This window comes from Silene latifolia, chromosome Y, assembly GCF_048544455.1.
Source record: "Silene latifolia isolate original U9 population chromosome Y, ASM4854445v1, whole genome shotgun sequence".
In the NCBI taxonomy this organism is placed as follows: Eukaryota; Viridiplantae; Streptophyta; class Magnoliopsida; order Caryophyllales; family Caryophyllaceae; genus Silene; species Silene latifolia.
This window is the reverse complement of record NC_133538.1, coordinates 226,447,324-226,474,557: the sequence shown is the minus strand read 5'-3', so window position 1 is coordinate 226,474,557 and position 27,234 is coordinate 226,447,324. Positions and strand designations below refer to the sequence as shown.

General features: G+C 36.9%; 1 protein-coding gene across 1 annotated transcript; it reads right to left on the bottom strand.

Annotated features, from left to right (window-relative positions):
• Positions 1–15,205: 15,205 nt before the first annotated feature.
• On the bottom strand, positions 15,206–25,163 carry LOC141633569 (branched-chain amino acid aminotransferase 2, chloroplastic-like). The gene is made up of 10 exons (XM_074446017.1): positions 24,953–25,163; positions 24,780–24,865; positions 20,024–20,198; positions 18,968–19,144; positions 18,730–18,861; positions 18,547–18,645; positions 17,950–18,066; positions 17,623–17,718; positions 16,556–16,668; positions 15,206–15,432 (listed from the first exon to the last, which is right to left on the bottom strand). The coding sequence occupies exons 1-10, from the start codon at positions 25,076–25,078 to the stop codon at positions 15,315–15,317; spliced, it is 1,239 nt and encodes a 412-aa protein (XP_074302118.1). The 5' UTR covers positions 25,079–25,163; the 3' UTR covers positions 15,206–15,314.
• Between the last annotated feature and the right edge of the window lie 2,071 nt (positions 25,164–27,234).

Sequence of the window (27,234 nt, the reverse complement as noted above, 5' to 3'; positions counted from 1 at the left end):
GGAGAACTTAGAGGAATGAATGTATGGTGAAGGGGTGGTATTTATAAGGAGTTAAGGTAGGGTAAAAGGGGGGAGAGGCAGACGGGCTTGTTCGTGCATAGCTGCTGTCCAGCAGCTTTGGTGAGGGTTTGAGAGGCTTTGTGAGGGGTTTTCTTGGTGGTTAAGCTAAGGTAATATGGTTAGGATACTAGGGTATGGGTTAGGGTTAATGGGCACGGGTTTAGGTGGTATTTGGAGCGGGTTTTGGACTCGGGATTTGAGCTGCAAAACAGGGGGGGCTGCTTCGTGTTTGCGGGCTGTTTGGGGGTGATTTGGGACGGGATTTGGGCCGTGGATATGGGGTTCGAACTGGGGTTGGATGGGTAGAGGCTTAGGTTGGTTAGTGTACTCGAGATTCGTGTCAACTCGTAAAGAAAACGGGCTCAAAAACCGAGCTATAATCGAGCTCTAAAACACGTGTTTAAAACGGGTTTTTTTCGATTTTTAAATCGATTTTTCAAATCGATAAACACATTGAAATAAATGACTTTTCAAATCAAATATACTCATAAAATGATTTTTCAAATCAATTATTTATTTTATTTTCAATAAAATAAACTTGAGAAAATAAACTCAAAATAAAGTGAAATGAATTCACCTTAAAAAAGCTTTAATTTAAATATCATTTAAATTAATAAAATACTCCGTCGACAACGCTCATTCTACATCGTAAAACGAACCCAAATAATGACAATGACAACTAATAAATACATGTGTCCTATCATCATCGGGTGTTTGTCGGGTTCTCTATAAATTCCAATATCGACGGATACGGGTATCTACACAGGGATTCAAACCTCAGGTGAATCAGGGATCAATTTTTTCTCCCTTAAAACCCCATCGTAGTTCGTTTTCAATAGATTCTCTTCAGGAAAAGAGGATTCAAGTGATCGGAGAGCAGAGAAAACAGAATCCTGGTATTTAAACGCTATAGCACGAGCAGGAGGATCAATCTCAACCACCTCCTCTTCATGGATATCTGCTGGTTTAGGTTCAGCTGCAGCCTTCTGAGAAGCAGGACGTTTTTTGGCTCCCATACACTTTATTGTTTCTTTAGATAAAGATTTTTGTGAAAGATTAATGAGATTTATTGAAGAATTGCAGGTAGCAGGCTAAATTCCTGGGAAGATAAGAAAGAATTTCAGAGAAAATATAGTGAGAGAAGTAGAAGAATTTTGGTGAAGAATAAACTTACCATCAATACCATATTTATAGGAGAAAAATAATGGTGCAAAAACCCTAGAAATTGCAAAACTGTCAGCATGACATCATCTTGCTAGCCGTTGCAGTGTTTAACGGTCACTTGAAGTCTAAGAGTCATTGAGTAATTGTGATTCTTTTTTATTTTTGAGCCCGGTAAATTGACATCTCACCCCTGGCCTGATCCAGCACGGGTAAAATGTCAAGGGAAAATTGTTAGGTCCAATTTAGCCTGCTGATACCGTCGTAGAGTATCAAAAATAAAATTTATAATCCAAACTACTACTATAGATAGTGGCAGTCGGGGTCGAACCACAAGGAGGTAAGCAATTTAAAGTTGTCTAATTTAAGTTTAAAGTAACAGTTTCGGGGGGTTTGATTTGAATGATTCTATAACTAAAGGCAATAAAATTAAAACTAACTAAAGCAAATAAATGAGCAATTAAAGAAAATAAATGAAATCAAATATTAAAAGGATGCTAAGATGGTCGGTTCACTGTAGTTTCGACGGCAGTATCCTAGGTAAGTCTGAAATAATCACGTAAGATGGGAAAATAAGAAGTCATTTTGGTCCATTCTTAACAGGTAGCATCTTTCGATCTTGCTACGGGTCCCTAAGTATCACTAGTACTGACTCTCGCCCTGAAAAGTGATTCTTAAAAGCCTAAATTTTATCTATCTTTCGATCTCAGTATAATTTAGTCGTTTCAATTGGTAGTCTAATTCCCTCCCCAATCTTTCGATCTAATGGGTCGGTCAATTACTATGTATTCAACTAGTCGCGTGCACTCGATTTATCGAATTAAGCAATTTAATCAATTAAAACGGAGCAGGTCTTACGTGAGCCGGTCGGTCGACCAACGGGCTCAGTCGATCGACCAAGACCCGAATCAGGTTTACGAATTCTATGCCGCCTACACTACAGGTCCCTTACATCTTAGCACAAAGAGTTTAGCTACTCATGATAAAATTTATAACAACAACGAAATTAACAATTAACGAAATTTGATGCAAGATTAAATAAACTAAGCAAATAAGATGCATAAACGAAATAAGGCTTTGGGAAACTACTCTATGCAATCCTAATCTATGAATGAATAAAAGTAAACTGAAATCAAGGAATCAGAATTACCGAATAAAAGCAGGAAGAAGAATCTGAAAGCACGAACTTTGTTAACGAAAAATAAAGCTAATTGAATGTTTATTAACTAAATTCTAATTTATGAAATCTGATGCTAAAAACTTGATATTGAATGCTAAAATTTTCGATCCCCCCAAGCATTAAGAAGGAGTTACGTTATATAGAAGTGTCACGTAAAACCCTTCTCCAAACCTAATTACAAGTGGGCTTAGGTTAAAATCTTTTAATTCTCGTCTTTAATTTGCGTCAGAGTCGCTGTGTGGTCGATCGACCACTAGGACCAGTCGATCGACCAAGCTTCACTGAACAGTAGCTTCTGATCTGATTTAAGAATTGTGCTCTGGTCGATCGACTAAGGGCACCAGTCGATCGACTGCTTCAACAGGTACTTTGCTCCAAAAGCCTCGTAAATTTGTCTTTCAGGCCTCGATACGCGCACCAAGTTCATTTCTCGAATCACTACTTCATGTCAAATCCTATGCCAAGCACTCGGGGACGGATTCGGCTCGATTTCCGCTGAATTCTTCACATTTCTGCAATATTACACAAAAACACGAAAGTAGACGGAAAAAGGGAATATAGTAGAATAAACTACACATCTGAGCTCTGAAATGCGTGTAAAATAGGGTGTAAAACATCATATTTTAGACACGCATCAAACTTCCCCAAACCAAACCCTTGCTTGTCCCCAAGCAAGAACTAGACTCGATCCTAAAACCTAATGGAACGCGTTCATTCTCAGAGCTAAATGCAAACTGCAAAGCCTAAACCAGTCTAATGCTAAAAATCAACAATCAATTAGTAATATGAATCATGCAAACGAGTTATGTAGTCGTAAAAACTGCTGAACCGTCAACTATAGAGACTTATCATTATGGACTCTCACGGGTCGTTCATGTCACACATAAGTACAGGTGAATATATGCAAAAGATAGAAAAAAGTAATTTTGTAATGACACTCACCTAACTAAGACCTATAAGAACATGCCTGCAATCTAATATGAAAATAATCTCTACAACCGTACATATGCATTCCAACCATAAAAAACCATGACACATGCCGAGGATACAATTTGGATATGTGAGGCTATGGGTAAGAAGGGGCTAAGACGAATTTGGTATGAACAGAGTTATAAGCCAAGCTAGTAACTAAGGGAACCAAATTAATAAATCATTCCAACTTCTTGCTCAAGATTAAACGATAGAACGGTGCTAATAGTAAGCACAAATGTCACATTCTCCATACAAACTTAATTCCCCAAATAATATTAATCGCAACATGGGAATACAAAATCACCAACTAATGAAGATTCAAGCATGTGATATTTCTCTTTTTTTTTTCTTTTCTTTTTCTCATTCTTTTTTCTTTTTTTTTCATTCTCATCTTTCTTTCAACTTTTCCTTTCTCATCTTTCCAACATCATCTCAATAAGAGCATATGCAACCAAAAATGAAGTAACAATCCCAAAAACCAAAACTACTAGCTTGACAAGGGCCGGCTAAATATAGGATGTAGTTAACAGGACAAAAAGGCTATTTCTGGCAGTGTGAGGATAATGGGAAAAATGAATAAAGGGGTGGCCTCTTCCACATGTGTCAACCAACCACAAACCCGAATGCATACAGGTATTAAGCAGATTAAGTTCATATTTATGCATATTGATATAACATGTATCATAAGGAGTATTACTCACATTCCTAAATAAACCGGTCATGGATGTCACCAGTTATAGGGCTCTAAAACTCAGAATATAATGTAGTTTGCCAAAAATCTAAGTCAAGTCTCAAGATTCAGCGAATAAATTAACGAAAACTCGTAGATATGCATATGTGATTCTACTAATAACATGTCAATTGAGCACGGCTTAGGCGTAAACAGATGAAAATGCAATGTCATCATTGAACTACTACCATTCCTACTCGACCTACATGCTAAAATAAACGTGCAATTTTTTGAATTTTTTTGAAAATTTTCAATTATTTTTTTTGAATTAATTTTCTGTGTATAAGAGGAAAATAAACAACAATGCAAGACAAAAATGTAAACGTGAATGCAAAACAGAATGAATGCAACGCAAAACCCTTCCCCAAACCAAATCACACAATTCCCTCATTGTGCAAAATCATATGAGAAAATAATCAAGGGAAATGGGAATTTGCGATAATATTAACTAAAAAGGCATGAAGGAGACATGGGGAACTCACAAGACTTTAAGCGCAGCAAAAGGAAACCTCCCCAAACCAGCGTGAGCTAGGAGGTTTCAGTAGCCAGCAGTGCTACTATAAGGTACCTGAAAACACAAAAGTACCGCACATAATTCCGAGAAAACAACTAAGGAACAAGAAATATGTGCAAAAGAATAAGAATAGAAGAAAGCGATAAATGAATGAAAAGGAAAGAAAATAAGGAGAAAACTCCCTAAAACTCCCTTTCGTGCTCCGCAAAATGACCAAACACAGCAGGGGAATGATCGAAAATGTACAAAGGCGGAAGCGGTCGATCGACCACACAGGCCAGTCGATCGACCAGGGCATCTGAAACAGAAGCTCCTGTAGCTGCAGTGGTCAGTCGATCGACCACACAGGCCAGTCGATCGACTGATATACCTGACGAGGATAGTGCTTTCTTTGAATTAACTCAATAAATTGGGTTAACTTGGTCTAACAACCTGCAAATGCACATAATACAGCGCCCAAACTTGCGGTAAACCCAAATGTAAAGTCTATAGCCTAAATATATCCCAAGCAAACCAAATTAAAGCGAAGTTTCGCGCACACCAAAAAAAACAGTAAATAGTCTAAAACGGAATAAATAGTAAATAAATTGTTTTAAAAGAATTTAATCAACTAATAGTTGATCAAGAATGGCCACGGAATGGCCCACTTGCTCAGCTTCTGGCTACAAGAAGTAGCCTCTACAGTGCTCATCCTCTCAGCTACACTCCTAACAACTCCAATATCCGCCGAACTCAACGGATCAACATCTCTAACATGTTCCCAATCACGGGCCTCGTTTGGCTCATCAAAATCCAAATCGGACTCCGTCACTTTGACTAGCTCCTCATCCGGCTCCTCATCAGTTGCATAGCTCAGACACCCTAGACCACCTCTCTGCACAATGGGCTCTCTCACAACTGGAGTAACATGCGGCTCTAAATTCCCAAAACCAGCTCCTGCAATAGTCAAAACAGAAGGATCTTCCTCCAATTTGCTCCCAATCTGGGGCGGAGGTGTTATAGCAGAATTAGGCATAGGGGCAGGCATATCAGGCAACACAACATAAGATTTAACAACATTGCAAGTTACTGGGTATATACCATCCTTCTTCTTATAGGTCTGGGCAAAAACAATGGACTGTTTTCCTATCTTAAAGGTCAATGTCCCTGAGCCAACATCTATAACTGCACCAACAGTGTGCAGAAATGGTCTACCCAAAATGATAGGAATGTGAGCATCCTCGGGTATATCTAGCACAATGAAGTCAACTGGGAAAAAGAACTTTCCTATTTGCACAGGAATGTTCTCTAAGACTCCTATAAGCTGGACCGCAGAACGATCAGCCATCTGTACTGTCATGTTTGTAATTGCAAACCTAGTCAATTTCAATTTCTTAGCAAGACTCAAAGGCATAACACTAATACTGGCCCCTAGGTCACACAATGCCTTCTCAATAGAAAAGGTGCCAATATTACATGGGACTGAAAAACTACCTGGGTCTTCTAGCTTATGAGGTGCAGTATGAGTCAAATAGGAAGATGACTCCTCAATTAGTGCGACAAATTGCACAGTATCAAGTGACTTATTTTTGGACAACAATTGTTTCATAAATTTCATATAGGCAGGCACTTGATTAACTAACTCTAAGAAAGGAACTTGCACATTTAAACTACGAATAACATTTTCAAACTTGTTAAACGATACCTATTCCTTTGTCGGCACCAATCTCTCTGAATAAGGGGCTGTAAGAAGCAACTTAGCCCTCTCCTCTAGGTCTCTCATACCGACATCAGTTGACTTAGGCTGAAAATCCACTACTTTGTCCTTGTTGTAGCTCGAACCTTCTTCAGACCGTCTCAGGAATGAACCATTAACCGTCGTAGGGTCATACTTTGGAACCGGAACTGACCCATCAGCATTTGGATCTTGCCTCGATAATTTCGGAGTCGTCGTACACCGAAATAAGTAGTCCCTCAAGTTATCTGGCATTTGAGGATGAAAAGGTTCATGATCAGACGTATCTTCAGTCGATCGACCATGTAGGTCAGTCGATCGATTGGCTTCTGCAAGATCAGAAACTTCACTGTTACATGAGCTGGTCGATCGACCAGGTGTGTCAGTCGATCGACTGATGTACCTGTTGATCGTCTTTTTCTTGCTACTGTTCATTCCAGCCCTTTTCTTACTCGGTTCTGCCTCATTTTTTTCAGTAACATCTTCGACCATAGTGGGCCCATCAAGGGTAGACCCACTCCTCAAAGTCATCGCATTTAGAGTCTCTTTTTGATCTGGCTGCGACGGTAAATGCCTCGGAGCTCTAGTTGCACTTTTGCTTGCCAATTGGGCAATTTGACTCTCCAACATTTTTGTAGAAGTCTCTCTAGCTAGAGACTCCTTTTGCAGCAAACCCGACAAATTCTGAACCATGTTTTTCAATTCGGAAATATCAGAACTTTGAAATTGCTGCTGCTGAGGCACATAGGGAGGCTTTTGATACTGCTGCTGCTGCTTATAAGGGGGCACATAGTTTTGCTGCTGTTGCTGTTGTGGACCCGGATTAAGGACATTCTGGTTAGTCCACCTCAAATTGGGGTGGACATTAGAGGGATCGGGATAAGCACCAGTCTGCCTAAAATGTTGAAAGGCAGCACATGTTTCATTCGAACTAGTACAGAATTCCGAAACATGTCCCTCTCCTCCACATCTTTTGCATGTAAAGGGGCCGTCTGAAACTTCATTAACTTTATATATCCCACCTTTTTGGGATCCCCCAAAATCTAACTTGTCGAATCTCGCAGTAAGGGCCTCTATTGCAGCTGTAGTAGGAGATTCAACTGCTCTTCTCTGATTTCCTCTAGAATTCCCATGCTCAGCTTTATGGGTGGCCATATCTTCAATAATCTTCCACCCCTTAGTCTCTCAACTATTCTCCTGGAATCTGCCATTAGCTGCAGCATCCAGGATAGCCCTCTGATCATCATAAAGCCCATTATAGAATTGATTACAAAGGAACCATTGCTCGAACCCATGGTGCGGAATAGATCGCACCAGTCTCTTGAAACGGACCCATGCCTCATGAAAATCTTCATCAGAACCCTGTTTAAAGCTTATGATTTGAGCTCTAATTGCATTGGTCTTCGATGCAGAGAAATATTTTTTATAAAATGTTAGGGCCAGCGAATTCCAATCAGTAATCCTATTAGCAGCTCGATCCAGATCTCGGTACCACTCCCTAGCAGCATAACGGAGCGAGAATATGAACATTGTCTCTTTTATCTGGTCCTGGGTCACACCTGCTGGTGGGGGTATGGAACAACAGTAGTCAATGAATATCTCCATATGCTTAGCTGCATCTTCATTTGCAGCTCCCCCAAATTGGTTTCTCTCAACCAAGTTAATGTAGGACGGTTTTGCTTTGAATTTTCTATCCGTCCCAGCTGGCAACGCGAATCCCTTATAGAGATTCTCAGCTTTTGGCTCGGAATGACTGGCTATACTTGCTTCTTCAGCCATATTTGGAAATGTAACGGTCTCAGCTAAAGAAGTAGAAATAGGAGACGAAGGTGGATCCTCCTCAAATAACTCGTTCTCGTAATAACTGGACAGAGTACTCAGCTCTTCCTCTGTCGGCAATACTCTAGATTATCGTCTCAACTCACGCAAAGTCTTCTCGATCTCAGGATCTAACGGTCGTAATTCACCACCCTGTGACCTGCGCATAAGAGGAAACTACAAGTAGAATATGAGAACAGTTTAAGGAACAGGTGTCCCTTAAACCAAGAAAAAGATAAAATAAAAACAACTAAAAATTAAACAATTGCCTCCCTGGCAACGGCGCCAAAATTTGATACCGTCGTAGAGTATCAAAAATAAAATTTATAATCCAAACTACTACTATAGATAGTGGCAGTCGGGGTCGAACGACAAGGAGGCAAGAAATTTAAAGTTGTATAATTTAAGTCTAAAGTAACAGTTTCGGGGGGTTTGATTTGAATGATTCTATAACTAAAGGCAATAAAATTAAAACTAACTAAAGCAAATAAATGAGCAATTAAAGAAAATAAATGAAATCAAATATTAAAAGGATGCTAAGATGGTCGGTTCACTGTAGTTTCGACGGCACTATCCTAGGTAAGTCTGAAATAATCACGTAAGATGGGAAAATAAGAAGTCCTTTCGGTCCATTCTTAACAGGTAACATCTTTCGATCTAGCTACGGGTCCCTAAGTATCACTACTACTGACTCTCGCCCTGAAAAGTGATTCTTAAAAGCCTAAATTTTATCTATCTTTCGATCTCAGTATAATTTAGTCGTTTCAATTGGTAGTCTAATTCCTTTCCCTATCTTTCGATCTAATGGGTCGGTCAATTACTAAGTATTCAACTAGTCGCGTGCACTCGATTTATCGAATTAAGCAATTTAATCAATTAAAACGGAGCAGGTCTTACGTGAGCCGGTCGGTCGACCAACGGGCTCAGTCGATCGACCAAGACCCGAATCAGGTTTACAAATTCTATGCCGCCTACACTACAGGTCCCTTACATCTTAGCACAAAGAGTTTAGCTACTCATGATAAAATTTATAACAACAACGAAATTAACAATTAACAAAATTTGATGCAAGATTAAATAAACTAAGCAAATAAGATGCATAAACGAAATAAGGCTTTGGGAAACTACTCTATGCAATCCTAATCTATGAATGAATAAAAGTAAACTGAAATCAAGGAATCAGAATTACCGAATAAAAGCAGGAAGAAGAATCTGAAAGCACGAACTTTGTTAACGAAAAATAAAGCTAATTGAATGTTTATTAACTAAATTCTAATTTATGAAATCTGATGCTAAAAACTTGATATTGAATGCTAAAATTTTCGATCCCCCCAAGCATTAGGAAGGAGTTACGTTATATAGAAGTGTCACGTAAAACCCTTCTCCAAACCTAATTACAAGTGGGCTTAGGTTAAAATCTTTTAATTCTCGTCTTTAATTTGCGCCAGAGTCGCTGTGTGGTCGATCGATCACTAGGACCAGTCGATCGACCAAGCTTCGCTGAACAGTAGCTTCTGATCTGATTTAAGAATCGTGCTCTGGTCGATCGACTAAGGGCACCAATCGATCGACTGCTTCAACGGGTACTTTGCTCCAAAAGCCTCGTAAATTTGTCTTTCAGGCCTCGATACGCGCACCAAGTTCATCTCTCGAGTCACTACTTCATGTCAAATCCTATGCCAAGCACTCGGGGACGGATTCGTCTCGATTTCCGCTGAATTCTTCACATTTCTGCAATATTACACAAAAACACGAAAGTAGACGGAAAAAGGGAATATAGTAGAATAAACTACACATCTGAGCTCTGAAATGCGTGTAAAAGAGGGTGTAAAACATCATATTTTAGACACGCATCACCTGATCTAACTTTAGTCTAGCCTGACTTAATTAGGCTGATTGGGGCAACTTTATTAATCATATTTCAACAACCAGTAGGAGCGTAAAATCAATTGTAACGTTAGAATAGAAAGAGTATAAATAGAGTGGAGGAACATTTGTAAAGGATACGAAGTAATATACAAAAAAAACATATATAATTAGCTTGATATTCTTACTACACTTTCTTCTTACTTTCATTATTATCATTCAACTTATCCAGGAAACATAAACATTATTGCTCTTATATAATTTATTTCATTCATCACTGTACATTTTTCCTTAAATATTAGAACTAGATACCTACACTACAAAATCTTCAGGCCGGATCCTTTCAGGGGAATTCGTGCTAAAACAGTATATGTTCTGTCTTTCTCAAAAATGCAAATTTTTAAAACAAAAGGCTAAGAAATGGAATCAGTCTACATTTGGTAATATTTTTAGACAACTTTCAACTGCTGAAAGAAAGTTAAAAAATATTCAAAAACAACTAGGCTCTTCTCGTATTACTCATTTAGAAAACGCACAATTGAGATGGCTGAAAAAGCATGATGCACTTCTTGACTATAAACGTGTCTATTGGCAACAAAAATCTCGTATAACCAAAGCGAATTTTGGAGATAACAATACCAAGTTTTTTCAAAGTTATGCCACGATTAGACGTAGTAAAAATGGTATTAAGCAGTTTATTAATAAGAATGGTGCTTGTATTACTGATCAAGAACTTATTAAACAAGAAATTTCTGACGAATTTAAACTTAGATTTACAAAAAATCAACTTTGTAATTTCGACAAAAATGAAGATTTTAAGTCTATTAGTGGCTTAATTACAGATGAAGATAAGAAATTTCTTACTAGTAATATCACTATGGAAGAGCTTAAACAAACTGTGTTTAGTTTAGCTGCTGATAAATGTCCAGGTCCCGATGGATTTCCAGCCGAGTTTTTCCAAAAATATTGGGATATCGTAGAAAATTCTGTTACTAAAGCAGTTTTAGCATTTTTCCACTCTGATAAATTAATAAAATAAATAAATCATACTTTTATAGCATTGATTCCAAAAGTTGATAATCCTCAAACAGCAAATCTCTTTCGCCCTATTAGTCTGTGTTCAACAATTTATAAAATTATTTCAAAAATAATGGCTAATCGTCTCCGAAGTGTCTTGCATAAGATTATACATCCTTTTCAAGGTGCTTGTACACCTAATCGCTTTATTCAAGATAATATTCTTTTAGCACACGAGATTTTCAACTCGTTTAAACGCAAAAAAGGCAAAGGAGGTTGGATTGATTAAACTTGATATGGAAAAAGCATACGACCGACTAGAATGGAACTTTATTGAGGAAACTTTTAAGCAAATGGGTTTTAATGCTAAGTGGATTTCCTGGATTATGGAATGTATAAAAACTGCTTCTTTCTCGGTGTTAGTAAATGGAACACCAGGAGACGTCTTTAGACCCACTCGAGGTATTCGACAGGGAGACCCACTTACCCCGTATATATTTATTATGTGCGCCGAAATCTTAGCAAGATCACTACAAAGAAAAAAGTGATCTTAGTTCTAGTGATATTGGTATTAGAATTGGAGCTGGGGTGGAGAAAATTCTATATCTCACTTTTGCGGATGACACTATCATTTTTGCTAAAAATTCTAATCAGAGTTGTAGAACTATTAAGTCTATATTAGATAAATTTTGCACGATATCAGGACAGTTTGTTAATTTTGACAAATCTACTTTTCAATGCACTAGAAATATTGATCGTTCTCTTCGTGAATCATTTAGGGGCATTCTTCATATGAATGAGGAAGCTCATTTAGGTAAGTATTTAGGATGTCCTATTATTGACAGCAGAGTGACTATAAATACTTTTGAAAGTATTATTCAATCTTCTTGCACCCATTTATCGAAATGGAAAGCGAATTCTTTATCGCAAGCAGGTAGACTAGTTCTGGTCAATGCTAATATAGCCTCGAAGGAAACTTTACAAATGCAAAGCTTCCTCCTTCTTTCATCGATCCATAATAGATTAGATAAAATTAATAGAGACTTTCTTTGGAATAAGAATCCTTCCCAGCGTTCTCCTAATTTGATTGGTTGGCATAAAGTTTGTTTACCAAAGTCGGTTGATGGTTTAGGAATTAAATCTTCTGAAGCAGCTAATAAAGCTCTTCAAATGAAGCTTTTATGGAAATTTCTTATGGATGAGGAAAGTATATGCGTCAAAGTGGTAACTAAAAAATAGTTAAGAAATTGTTCACTCTTTGATCATAAGCCTAATTCAGTCTCTTCTTGGCAATGGCGTAAACTTATGAGTTTTCGGACTTTATTTAAAAAAGGACTGAGATGGCAGGTAGGTAATGGTATCAACATTAAGTTTTGGTCTGATAATTGGGTTTTTTCACACCACTTACAAGCAGTATGGTTGATGATGATAATAACCGTGATCTTAATCTTTTGGTTAAAGATTACATAACCTCAGACAAACAATGGGATGTTTGTAAATTATCCAGTTTAGTGAATAACGATATTGTTAATCAGATTATTAACATTCCACTGCCACATAATGATATTCCAGATGCCCTCATTTGGGGGTTGTCCGTAGATGGAAATTTCTCTACCAAAACAGCAACTTGGTTAGCGCAAGGTTTGTTCGATCAAGCTCTTGAGAAATGTGAATTTCAGTGGATTTGGAAATTGAATATTCCTCCAAAATGAAATTTTTTTCTTTGGAAAGCCTGTGTTGACGGTCTTCCAACAAAAAATAGACTTCTCAAGAGTCATATTGATGTCCCACCTCAATGTGTTCTGTGAAACAATCCTAATGAAAACGAAGGTCATTTCTTTTACGAATGTCCCTTGGTTGGGTCTGTCATCCAAGACCTGAACATTATTAGTTTCAACGAGTTTTTGTCAAATTATGATAATATTATAAGTCAAAGTTTTCTAACGAAACTTAATTATCTCAAAGATAATTAAACCGTTGCTTTCGTGAAGCCAACAAGGTTGCTGATTTCATGGCTACTATTGGACATTCATATCCAACTCTTTCGAGGTGGTTTGATTGCCGGTGGCTTCAACTTATCTCATTCATTCGAAAGGATGAGATATGTTGGTCTTACCCTATAGGATCAGCCTAGTTTTCTTACCTAATAAAAAAAAAAAGAAAAAAAAAGCGAAGTCTTTCTTTTTGCTTCAGCCGGGTTAACGAAAGAGCAAATAAGGGACCCGAGCAGTTTCAGAATGGACCCGAGCGGGTTGGATTCTCGACCCGAGAAGGAGTATTTAACCCGGGCGGGTTTACTTGGACCTGAGCGAGTTTTTATCCTCAATTAATTGATTTGGGATGTACCCGTCAAAATTCCGCTGGACGGAGTCGAATTACACCGGCCTGCTTCAGATACGCCGGACACATAATGTCGATCGGTGTTGAGCTTGATTGTGGGTCTGAAACTGTTGATGCTCCGGTGTAGATTGGTGGCCTGATGGTGATTTTGGCGCCAATTGTTATTGGGTTTTGGTGCCGTATTGAGGAGCAGGTGGTGTGACGGTCGAATTGTTGTGGTGGTGGTTTGCTTGATGGTTGAATTGAGGCGGAAATGGAGTTGGGTGCTCGAGCCATGGTGCGACGGAGTAGTGCTGCTCCAGTATCGGGTTTTCGGCGAAGAAACATGGATATGGAGGAGTTAATTGGTATTTATGGTGGTAAAATATTCCCTCATATTCACAATAAACCTCTCATTTCATTTTGGCACAAAAATTAAGGAAACACACTACCCCACCATATAATTAAATTTGGACCACACAAATACACTACCCCACCATACAATTAAATTTGGACCACACAAACACTTACCAAAAAAAGGAAATAGGGAAGTTATTGTGAATAGACGGAAAAGAAAATAGAGAAGTTTATTGTGAATAGGAGGGAGTAAGATTTTTCATGGTTGACAATGGTCATCAGAGGAGCTTGGTTTATAGTTTGATACTATGGCATAATTAATTGAAATTGTTGGTGTTGTAGCAAAACGAAGGAACCAGGAGGTTTGTTTATTTTGGCAAAAATCAATGGTCAAACTTTACTTCCTTGGTGTAATAAATCCATTTTCACCCATTTGACCCGCTTGTTTCACTCGATCTCACTTGACCTGGTACCTATATGACAAAAAGACCGGAACAATAGCAAAATTCGGACAAATAATATAATTTAACACTAAATCACTTACTCCCTCCTACTCTCTAACATCTTGCACATTTCCTAAAATGATAAATTCACTAAGATCTTCCACTTTTTTTATTAGTCCATAATTTGTGATTCTTAAGACTTGTGACTCCACATTTTCTCCTACTTTCCATTTCCTCCATTTTCTACCACAAATCTCATTTATCTTAAAAACTCCTCAAAAACTAATGTGGAACATCATAGTGAATATGAGGTACTCCCTCCATTATTCAATATAAGACGTTTTAGCACTTGATAGAATTTTTTTTTTAGATGACGTTTTACACTTTCCAAAGCAATAAACACTACTTAATTAATGTATTAAATGCAGAATGCATGCTATTTGTTTTCCATTAATTTGCTATTAACTTGAAAGATTTAACGTGATTGGTTAATTTGCTTGGGAGGAGTACATTTTCTATTTTCAAAGCCCATAAATACACCTTAATTAATGTTATTATAGTGAGTAAAGAATTTTCTTAATAAGTGTGTTCTTTTGTTAAACGTCATATATAGTATAATGGAGGGAGTAGTAAATAACTAATATACCCCCCCACAATCCAAACTACCCATTTGACTTTTCACGGTCTACGAGATAACACTTTGACCACGTTTTTCTTCATTTATATATTATTTTTTGTGTCAAAATTATAATTTTCCGAAACTTCTTTTATAAGAAACATAAATATGTCAATTTTACGTATAAATTTTAAAAATTTGATTAAATATAATCGATGTCAAAATTTAACAAGATTGACTTTAAAAAGTGAGTGGATAGTTTGGATTGGATTGGAGGGAGTACAACTTTATTCCAAAACCAGCTAATTATACTAACTTAAGCTATTAATTCTGACTAAATAAGGGATAAAATATGGGCTAAAAACGGGTATAATATAGTGTTATCAACTATAGTGGATTAGTGAGTATTGTCCTCAACATTTTTCATATGCGCAAGAATCGAGACAAAAACTCCGATAATATAGAAGGAATTGTAAACAGTAGCAACATTTAACATTCTCTGGATTGTGTAAAGAACATCAGAAGAGGAAAATTATGAAAGCACGAATCACTTAAGTTTGACTATCCAGCCCATTTTATCTTCAGAAAGACCCATTTGTAGACTGGTAAGTGCACTGTACAGCTGCTGCGCTACAGCCCCGACCTTTCCATCTCCAAAACTGTACCTGTAATTCACAACATCGCACATTTACAGTTGACTACAAGCACCGAAAACAGGTTAAATCTCAAAAGTTCCAATATTATCAAAAAAATACGGATAGTTGCCAAAAAAAACTTCCGAATGCACTTAAAATGGGCCATATCTTGCTCCACAGAAATAGCTACTTGAACTAGTTCCGTGTGCGCATGGCTTCGTGGTTAAAATCTACTGCAAATTAATGTCCTTCAGTAGTTGCATCAAGTAGAACTTCAATCAAGTGAATGTTAGGCATGTTTTAATTGATAATTTGAACTCATGTTGTCTAAATCAGTTTGGGGGTGTTCGGAAACCTGAATTTCATTTAAAAGCCCAGATCTGAAATTGGGAAACAGAAATAATGAACCCCAAATGCAAATTCATTGTTTGGCAAATGTAAGTATTTCAATCCCAAAATTTGGATTTCAAATGCGGTAAGACACTAATAAATTGATTTGCATAACACTAATATTTGAACCAAAATTGGAAATTGATCTCACCTAATTATATTGTAGCATGACACTTGCAACCTTTAATTAACTCATCATTGAAGAGAAAAGTTAAAAGTATGAGACTGAGTGAGGATCGAGAAGGTAAGGGTGAGAGGTTGAATTTCAAAATGAAAGGTCATAGGGTGCCATATATTTTAGGCTTCTCCAAATTTCTATCAAATTCTGAGTATTTTGCCAAAATCCAAAATCCAGTTGATTGCCAAACATGATTTTTGGGTCAAATTCAGATTTGAGATTCAAATTTCAAACACTGGTTTCCAAACAGGCTAGGAATACAGCAACAACATTACCCATTTACCGCAGTGCCTCAATAGCTCCCGCAAATTGCGAGGTAAGGGGGTCGGAAGTACGCAGTCTTACGGTCTTACCCTTGCACAAAGAGTGTTTCTGAATGACCCAAGATGAAAATTCCATCGAAAACTAAATCGAATGACTGGTACTTCACAATATAAAGAAGCGCAGTCACTTTAGTGAGCCATTTTGCTTTATTCCATCATAATCCGGAACCAAAGAGTAATGAGTCTTTGGCTCCAAACAGGCTAGGAATACACAAGTAAAATCGTTTTCATGTTAATAAAAGCAAAACAATATGAAGGTTACCTTTCATCCTTGTATGTGATACTTCCAACAGGCGACACAACAACGGCAGTGCCAGTACAAAATACTTCATCAGCATCAAGAAGCTCATCCACTGACACAGGCTCCTCTACAACCTATTCAGCAAAACCAAGAATAAACCAAATTACAAAAGCTTGCAAAATCTATGATGCAACGTATACTCATAATTCAATAAGACAGTCACAGAAAAATTGAACCGAATAAACACCTTTTATAGTTGTTTGCTTTTAAGTCAACTTCATGAGGAATGGGAAGACAGAAATGGATTGATGAGTTCCATTCTTCCATGTTCTGATACACTAGTCCTTTAGATGTCACCACTACCACATATGATTGGCTAATTACTAGTTTTGTCAGTGTAAACTTATCCCAGTCAATACTCAACACGACGCGAGATGTAATATATCTAAGCCAACATGGTATACAAATGTTGGGTTACTATATGTTCTATAGTGCTATGCGTGACTAGTCAATACTACCTGTTACTTTCCAAATGAAAATTGATAAAGTGGGGAATTTAGAATGGTGTATGATGTAATTGGTTCAATGTTTGGCTATTAATATATTCTTACATTCCACCCAAAAAAAAAACAATGGTGTGAATTTGAGGAAAGGAAAGGAAATGAACTATCGTTAACATGGAACATCAACTCAAATTTCAATAAGACGTCAATAACTAAGACATTTGGAAAATGTTTCAAAAAGTTCTGGCTGCACAGGCCAAAACCTTTCATGTTACATCCTTGACATCCCGATACTGCGACAACCTAATCGCCATGGCAAATGAAAGTGATACCACATTTTTGTGCAATGGAAGTCAGCAACAGCTCAACAGGGTATATAATCAACCACAAACGGAAGTCCTCAGTCCTCACGTAGATTCAGAATTAAACAAAACGGTTGCTCACTTGTGAACAATGATCTTAATACACTTGATTGCCATGAAGGGAAAACTGACTAGGCAGTTCACACGGTTTAGAGGCTTGAAGTAAGCAATTGTGTATATAATAAACACTTGATGAGAAAGAGCCTGAGAGATTACAGAATACCTCAAATCCTAGACTACGAGAAATATCAATTATACTTTTCCTCGTTATACCAGGCAGAATGGTTCCTTTTATGGCAGGAGTAGAAATCTTGTTACCCTGCAAGATTATATAACCAGATGAACATTAGAATTGTGATTTGCAGATTTAGAAGAAAAAAATGACAACCAGGATGCTCCATGATAGTACAATCTAACTATTATAACATGGTCAGCGAGCTGCCAAAGAATGATCAATTAAATAATAAGCTATACAAAACAAAGTATAAAGGAACAGATGAACTCTGTCTACATATTTAAATGCCAAGAGAGAGGGAAGAGAGGAACACACCTTAACAACAAAGACATTACAAGAGGAAACCTCTTCCAGATATTTCTTTTGTAGACAGTCCAGGTATAGTACATCAGAATAGCCGTTGGCTTTAGCAGCAGAATGAGCCTTAAGAACCTACAAGAGAAGAATGATAAGTTATACAAAAGAACAACGAACACCAGAGAGTATCTTAGTAAAGACGCATCACCAAGCAAAGTTAACAGCATTAACTACTGATCACTCTAGAGGTGGTTTCCAGCGTCGTCTTATGAATTCAGCAAATACACTTCAACTTGGTCAAGTTTTACCCATGACTCTTAACCAATAGCTTTTATATAAATAGGTAAGTATACCATCAGGCCTGCATTTTCAAAAATATTCCTCAGCATTTTATTTATAGAAATTCAATTGTGGAGAACAATCTAACCAAATAATTGATTATTGGATACTCAGCCTTTCCTTGGCAAGAAAACAAAATGACTCAACTATAAGCAATGTGCGCAAGTGAAACAACATTTTATTGCTTAAGAGACTAAAAGAAAAACAAATCATCTGAAAATAGTGCACACAAGAGTATATGTAATGACACATCAAAAAGATCTAAGAGTGCTATACCGCTGCATAGTTTCCGATAGTCTTGACTCCTCCAGTTCCACCAGGACTAGCACGATGAAAATCAGTTTCAATCACCAAATTTATGGGCGCAAGACCTTCCTGTTATAAGATCTTAATATGTGACAACAGATTCACAGTTGAATAGAAAAGGAACGTATACAAAGAGGACGACTGTTTTCTGACCTTAAAGTAATTACCAACAGGTGATGTGTAAATTATAAAGGTGTACTCCGGAGCTGGTGCAATTCCAAGAACAGAACCGCTCCCCATAAGCACCGGCCTAATATATAAAGAGCCTTTACCCACAGGTGGAATCTACAGCACAAAGCGTAGTCAATTTAGTAACTATTTCACAGCAAACAGAGGGGAAAAAAATTTAAACTCGGATGTTTGCAGCCAAGAAAGATAAATTGTTATATACCCAGCGCTCATTTGCCAACACTGCCTCCTTAACAGCCTCCAGAAATTGATCAACAGTTGGAGCAGACATGCACATCCTCTCTGCACCATTTCTCATCCTTAAGGCATTCTCCTCTGGACGAAAAAGCACAATATTACCATTTTGTGTTCTATACGCTTTTAAGCCTTCAAATAACCCCTGAAACAAGAATTGAATTGATTATATAACAAGAAAACCCCAACAGGTCACAGAGGTTGACCATAAAAGCTGGTTATAAACCTAAAACCCTCTTCCTAGTATTTATGAATAAATTTGAAGATAGTACATCAGATAAGAATTCAATCTTTTGCAAATAGCTGTACAGAAGTGAGTAGTGACACCACTAACAACCTTCGTGACAGTAAGGGTATGTTTAGATTGATGGATTTGGAGGGAAAGGAAAGGGAGGGAGAGTAGGAGACTTAAAATCCCTTGTTTGGATAGGAAATAAGGGTGGAGAGAAATGGAGGGGGAGAGATTGGGAGGGATCCCTTTTCCCTCCTCCAAGGCAAATCAAAATCTCTCCCCAATAGGCAATATTTGGAAGGAAATTGTATCCAAACACCAACATCCCCTTTCCCCTCCCCTTCCCTTCCCTTCCCTTCCCTCCCTTTCTCTTCCCCCCTTCTCCCTCCCCTCCCTTTCCCTCCACTTTTGCTATACAAACACACCCTAAAAGATGGCATACAACAATTCAAGAAAAAAAAAAATGTTAGCATATGTCATTAGTATCTTTCGCTCAATTATCATCCGAAACAGGATTTGACTTGAAAGTTGAAACCATATTTTTTGTGATAAAAAGGGTTTTCTCAAATCCATGGGTAGGCTGCAAGCATTAGAACTCCATTCCTTAATTTGAGCTACGTAAGAGCTCCACTAAAGACATTTGGGAACGATATAGTACATTTGATGAAAGAAAGGAAAAACTACAGGTACAGATAATTAGGGAAGATGCATATTGCATCAGCACATATATGCAAGGCCATCGACCAGGGTAAGCGAGACAGTAGGATGGGATGAAAGAATAGGAGACTGCACCTGTCCATAATTCAAGACTCCGGCAGCGGGACTCATTTCAATGTTCCCGTATCGTCTTAGTTCGCCTTTTTGGAAATTTTCACCCCGAGCACACTTCATTACATACATATAATCAGTAGGCAAGAGTCCAAAACCGAGGTTGTCCCAGTCAATGTCGGCTAATGTGGATGTCTCACTGCAAACGGTGATAAATATTAGTGCCACGCAAGAGAAGAACGATAACTGCTTAAGATGACCTTTATATATAGCATCCGGCAATAAGAGAAAAAGAGTAGTCTGGAGTAATTTTTTTTATTTAAAGTAAGGTCGATTGTTTTTCCAGTATATATTTGGTAATGGCCAAAGACTCATTATTCTTTGGTTATGGATTATAATGGAATAAATCAAAATGGCTCACTAAAGTGGTTGCGCATCTTTTTTTTGTGAAGTAGCGGTCCTTCAATGCAGTTCTCGACGCAATTTTCATCTTGGGTCATTCGGAAACAGCCTCTTTGTGCTGCTAACACAAGGGTAAGGCTGCGTACATCCGACCCCCCCCCCCCCCCCCTACCCCGCAATTTGCGGGAGCCATTGAGGCACTGGGGTAATGTTGTTGTTGTTGTAAAGTAAGGTCTATTGTAATTTTTTACCTACAAAAAAATGAGCAAAACACTTGTAACCGAGTCCGAGTAACCTATACTAACAGGTTATCGATAAATTTCATTTAAACTGCTGTCCAACTGAACTCGAAGATTCTAATTTCGCCAAGTTTCCTATTGGAACTTTTTCTACACCCAAAGTACCTTCTCTAAACCAAATGGCAACTTCACTGCTCTAATATAAGTCCATCAAGGAAGAAGTTAGCTATATGGAATATTCAATGCAGTCCTAACTTTCGAAATGGAACAAGCACTTAAAACTTGCTCAGACTGAACACACCCTTAATAAGCTCAGGACCATGTAAAAGCCAAAACAAAACGCAAATATGAAAACTAGATTAAAACAGACTTATTCTAGAAGTCATAAAATTGCTTCTGAAAAGACGTAGCAAAACGATTGCAATGTTTGCCAAGGGCAGAAAGAGAGATTGCTCTTTCTCAATACCGTCGAACATTCTATAGTCTGGTCTAATCAGCTACGGGAAAAAGAAAAAAAAATCTTTTCCTTTCATTTTTTTTTTGCCTAGGCCCAAAAGCGATGAATTCTGAATGATATAGGTATCCCATTCTTCATATAATGAAAAACAGGCCTTTAACACAGTCACATAGCTCAAGATAGCTGTTAGAGTAAATTACTAGTTTGATAGATATGGAAAAACAAAAGGCCACCAATATGCCCATTTTGATCTTCCTCAAGGCACGAGGCGCATGACTTGGTGAGGGCCCGTGGCAGTGAGTCGATGTGTGAAGGCAAGCGTCTCATACCCACAAGATGCAGTGTTATTTGCAAACATACTTGCATATTAAATGTCTGCATTATGTCTTTTTTTTTGGACTTTAAAGAAGGTTAATACATGGTTATGTCATACTGTCATTGGGGTTTGGTCGGTCGATCTTTGAATCCAATCGTCCATACAGGAAGAAAGTTGTTCCAGAACTACAAAACAAATACTGAACCATGCAAGGCCGGGTTACCATACAACTATACAAAGAAGTAAAAAGTATGAATAATGAAGCATGCGGAAGGGGGAAAATAGAAGTTAAGAACAAAACGATACGGAACTTGTGGAGTAATCCTCCTAGTTACTTGCACCTTGTCTATAAGGCACACCTAGAAATACATCCTGAGGAGTTTTGCTAATGCCTCACTTTGTCTTGTGCCTATGGCCAAACGATTTCCAAAACCAAGAGTACCGCTTAAAATCGCTCATTTATAGTATAACCTACATTTTAGCATTATTTCCTCGACCATGTCAAAAGAGAAATAAAAAAACTACGGAGTATACAACAACAACAACAACAACAACATCAGAGCGTTAATCCCAAAATGATTTGGGGTCGGCTGACATGAATCATCCTTTAGAACCTTCCATGGGTGAACGCACATCTCAAAATGCGAATAGAAAAGGGAAAATGAAAAACAAAGGGAGAGCGAAAATGTAATGCAAAGTCAAGTTAAACTTACAGGTTTTAAAATCGAATTCCGGATTTCTTTTTATAAAAACTTAAAGCTTAAATCGAGAAAAAATATTAGAACGATTTTGAAAACCGAAATAGAATTAAGGATCCGGAATGCCTTAAAAGTAAACCAAGTAAAATATATAAGAAAGTGGTTGGTAAAAAAAGTGTAATAAAGGAGAGAAAAACAAATAATTTAATTTTTTTAAATTAAAAAAACACTAAATATGTCATAAAAACATCAAAAACTAAAAATCCACATGTATCATTTCCCTCCATTGTGCCCTCTCCGTCCCCATACTCTCCTCAAGCCCCAAAAATCTCATATCGTGCTCTATCACTCTCAACCATGTCTGTCTTGGTCTTCACCTCTAGGGACCTTTTCTGTTCTCCAGCCTCCTAACTGGTGCATCCATAGGCCTCCTTCTCACATGGCCAAACCATCTTAGTCGGTTTTCCATCATCTTGTCCTCTATTGGCGCCACTTTTACCTTTTCCCTAATCACCTCATTCCTTAATCGATCTTTCCTTGTATGTCCGCACATCCACCTCAACATACGCAACTCTGCCACACTCATCTTTTGAATGTGACAATGTTTCACGGCCCAACACGCGGAACCGTACAGTAAAGCAGGCCTAATTGCCGTGCGATAAAATTTTCCCTTTAATCTTTGGGGCATATCTTTGTCGCATAAAAACTACGGAGTATACCCAAACAACAACAACAACATCAGAGCCTTAATCCCAAAATGATTTGGGGTCCGCTGACATGAATCATCTTTTCGAACCGTCCATGGGTGAACGCACACCTCAAAATGCGAATAAAAAAAGGGAAGATGAAAAACAAAAAGGAAGAACGAAAATGTAATGGAAAGTCAAGGTAAACTTAGGAGTATACCCAAAAAAAAAAAAAAAAAAAAAAAAAAAAAAAAAACAACACACAAATCACCACTGTGTGCCAATTAGGTACACAAATTCATACATTCAGTAGCCAAAAGTGATCCATTGCCATCCTCGCTTCATATTCACCACACAATCTCAAGGCCATCCCCTAAATACCGACATTACACAAGTTGAACACACCTGGCAACACAATATGATTTCTACCTAAATCAGTCCTCATTTTTTCTCAAATGACATTTAATAAACAATGACTGCGAGGATCTTCCCCAGAACATTGTTAACTTTGCTTTGATCGACATCGATTTAATGCATTAAACCCTCGTTGGGTTCTTTCAAAAAAAAAAACAATGACTAAATCACATAAATTCGCTTAAAACAAAAAAAAAACAATTCATTTCAAATTCTCACAAATTACTACGGAGTACAATACGATGAAGAAACCAATAACAAAATATAGACTAAGTTATTTTATTGGTCAAACACTTGTTTATTTAAACACTCGTGTTTATTACTATAAATAAATGAGTGATTTTATATACTACCTCTGTCCCGATCATTTGTTGTCTTTTTTATATTGGGTGTCTTAGTGAGTTGTCATCCTTTATTTTAAGAATGAACTAGATGAACAGACTCATTTTGTTTCACTTGTCATTTAGTAATTAGCCCCTTACTCTTTCCTTGGTCTTTGTGCCAACACAAAAGGACAACAATTGACCGGAACGGAGAGAGTATAAAAGAAGGTAAATTATATCCTGCAGCCAGGAGTAGGGAGAAGGATATTCCCACAGAAGTTATTGTAACAATAAAAAAAAAATTATTAACCAAAAAAAAAAAAAATTATAGAAAAAAGTTAACTACCCAGTAAATAAATAACTACCCATTACCCACTACATGTTTCATTTTACTTTATTTTTCTTTTCCAAATTACTTGACTTATCAAGTTTAAAATTATATAAAATTCATCAAATTTATAGTTTTCATCTAATCGTACTCAAATCTATCAAGTTTATAGTTCATAATCATCAAATTATACCACCATATCACTAAACTCAAAATGAATATAATAGTCATTGAGTGAATATAACATTAAATCTCTCATATCCATCAAATTACACTATCATATTCACTGACCTCAAAATGAATTGAACAATGTCATATGGTGAATATGACATTACATAATACATGTTCATTGAATTACATTATCATATTCACTGAAGTCGAAGTGAATATAATAATGACATATGATAAATATGATACTATATAACACATATTCATCAAAGTAAATTATCATATTCACTAAATTAAAAGTGAATATGATACTGCCATAAGATGAAACTCAACCCCAAAATCACAAATCTAATAATGAATAATCAAAGATAAAATATAAAAATTCAATTCAATCAATACACTTACCTGATAAGTTAGAAGATAATTAATCAAAACACAAATTTAAGATTACAAAGTTAATACGTAGATGGGATGAAAAAATTAAACTTTGTGCATGATTTTTTTCAAGTATGGAAGATCTAGGTTTGGGAGGGAAGGATGATTTTTTGTTTTTTTGGTAAATGGGATGAAGGGTTTATGGTAAACTTGTTAACTGCTTAATGATGTGGGCTTTTGTCTTTTAATTTTATTAATTTTATTTTTTAATTATAAGAATTGATAAAAGAACCATCTCACACAATAATAGGTCTTACACAAAAATTACTGCCAAACAGTCACTGCGAGAAATCAAATCAAATCAAATAACAAACCTAATAGTATCGGACAATGTAGCGCCACATTTCGCCGACAAAGTGGTAGGAACATTAACATTTGAGATTGATAAATGCTTCTGAAGCTGCAAATCAAATACATAAAAATATCCATCAGAAACAGTAATTTTCATCAAAATAACACAAAAAAAAGGTACTGAAAAACAAGAAACCTTGAGAGAAAGAGGATGACGAAGGCGTTTGGAGGAGGAGAAGAAGAGAGGAGCGTTATAAACGACGTCGTTTAGGGGAGGAGATAGAAAAGTTTGACTAAGCAGAGTGGCGGCTTTGCTCTCCATTGTTTTTCGCTCTTCTATCTACTGACGGTTGTTCCCTTGTTTGTGTTAGTTTGGTTTATTAGCACGAGTATTAAATATTCTTCAATGCTCGTTTGGTTGTCCGTTGGAATCTAACTCTGTAGGAATATCGAAATCATGGAAATTAAGTTCCCACATGAAATTTATGTGATTTTAGCAAACCTATTTGGTTACCTACACAGGAGTTTGCAATTACCTAGAGAGAGCTAGGCAATTGAATTCCATTGTAACAAGTCTCTCTTTTCTAATTTATGAGATTTTTAAACTCCCATGAATTTTAAGGGGTAACCAAACAAGCACTAAAGTTTATACTTCCTCCCTTCAACTCCACTCTACCTATTTCCATTTTCGACCCTATTAAGAAGTATTCATTTAATCTCGATTTTCTCTCAATACATAAGTGAAAATATATTCATGTGGATCTTGTTTGATTCGTCTTTACGAGTACATTAAAAATATCTAACTTTTATAATTTTTGCAAATACGTAGCTAACGATATTTACCGCGTAAAATACGCGTTGACGAACGTGAAAAAGCAAAGTGATAGAGTGGAGTTGAATGGAGGAAGTATTTAACATGGATATATTCGTTTTAAATAAAATACGGATCAAATAGATTCCGTCTAATAAGAAATGCTGATAGATTAGGTTTGATATGGTACTTGGGTTCTGGTATAGAGTATCAAGAATCTAGTGACAACTTTTCACTTTGTAAAATCTTGTCAATATAAACAACTAAATTTTGTGCTCGTGCGTTGCACGGTTTCTAAATTATGTTTTATTTTTAACTGAAGTGGTAGAATATGTAAGTTCTTGAATGTGAGAACGGTAAATTTGCTATCGTAAAGTAACTAACGACTTTGAAAATAAGTGTAGTCGATGTTGTGAATTAATTTAAGTTAGTCTCTCTAATTTCAATTAATCTTTTGTACGGTTGTGTTATATACTGCTCCGTATTATACGGTCTTCATTGACATATTATGAAATCTTTATTGTCATCTTAGATATGTATGATCGTGTTTGTCAGTATGTGCCCTAATTATAATCAGCAAGTCTCAATTGTGACGATATTTTGTCTTAACTAAACACATGATTAGTAGTTGACCTGTTGCAAGTTTGTGTCGGATATACCCGTTATAAATGAAAATATGTGAATTCAATTGTGACGATGTTTTGTCTTAACTAAACACATGAGTAGTAGTTGACCTGTTGCAAGTTTGTGACGGATATACCCGTTATAAATGAGAATATGTGAATTATAATATGATAAGGATTCCTATATGTCAAACTTCACCCTACAATTAGTGAAGAACTTATACAATCATTGACTCTTCAATATTATGTCTTCTCTCCTCTCTTCATGCTACTTCATTATTATCGCATGCTTCCTGTAAATCCTAACAATTGAATGAACTAATAAATACCATGTAAATCCTAAAAGAAAAATACGAAATAGAAAACAGAAAGCACGTAAGAAAACATGTATTACTCACCCCAATGTATAGTGGAAATCGAATATCACATAAGAAAACATGTATTACTCACCCAAACGTACACCATATCAGCGGCTCCATGAATAGTTATAGTATATCATTATTCAGTCGCTTTTCACAAAGAATGGCCAAATAAATTCAAATGGCCTCCCCTATAATTATTGTATATTTTTTCATGTGCTTGCTATATAATACACTAAATATATAGTACACAAATTATTTTCTGCGCTCCCATCACCAGAACAAAAAATCGGTTGAATACCCATTGATCATCGTCTTCTCCTTGTGCTTATAACAAAAAAATCAGATCAGTACCAACTATAACAAACTTGTGTATGGGTTGTATGCTTGAACAGGGATTCCCGGACCATATCCGTTGGTCGCATTAGGGTTCCCAAAGGGGTTCATAGTCGGTGGATCGGTGTTGTGGGCCCATCATCATCTGTTCTTTGCAAAGAAGAAAGGTTATTCTTGATTGGACATAGTAGCCATCGACCAAAATGTGGTGCGGCCATAGAGCTTGAGTTGAAAAAAGGGTTGTGAGACGGTATCATTGAAGCCTGTTCCCAGGGATTGTAGCTTGTTGGCTCATTATTTCTTCTCATCGCATCGTCATATAGGCTGTGGAGTTTATATATAAAACTAT

What these genes read in the sequence shown, in the direction of transcription:
- LOC141633569 (XM_074446017.1), bottom strand. Translation starts at nt 25,078, where the DNA reads ATGGAGAGCAAAGCCGCCACTCTGCTTAGTCAAACTTTTCTATCTCCT. An exon ending in CTATCGGAAACTATGCAGCG is followed by an intron (nt 18,067 to 18,546) that starts GTATAGCACTCT and finishes CTTCTCTTGTAG; the next exon opens with GTTCTTAAGGCTCATTCTGC. An exon ending in ATCACATACAAGGATGAAAG is followed by an intron (nt 15,433 to 16,555) that starts GTAACCTTCATA and finishes TGTGAATTACAG; the next exon opens with GTACAGTTTTGGAGATGGAA.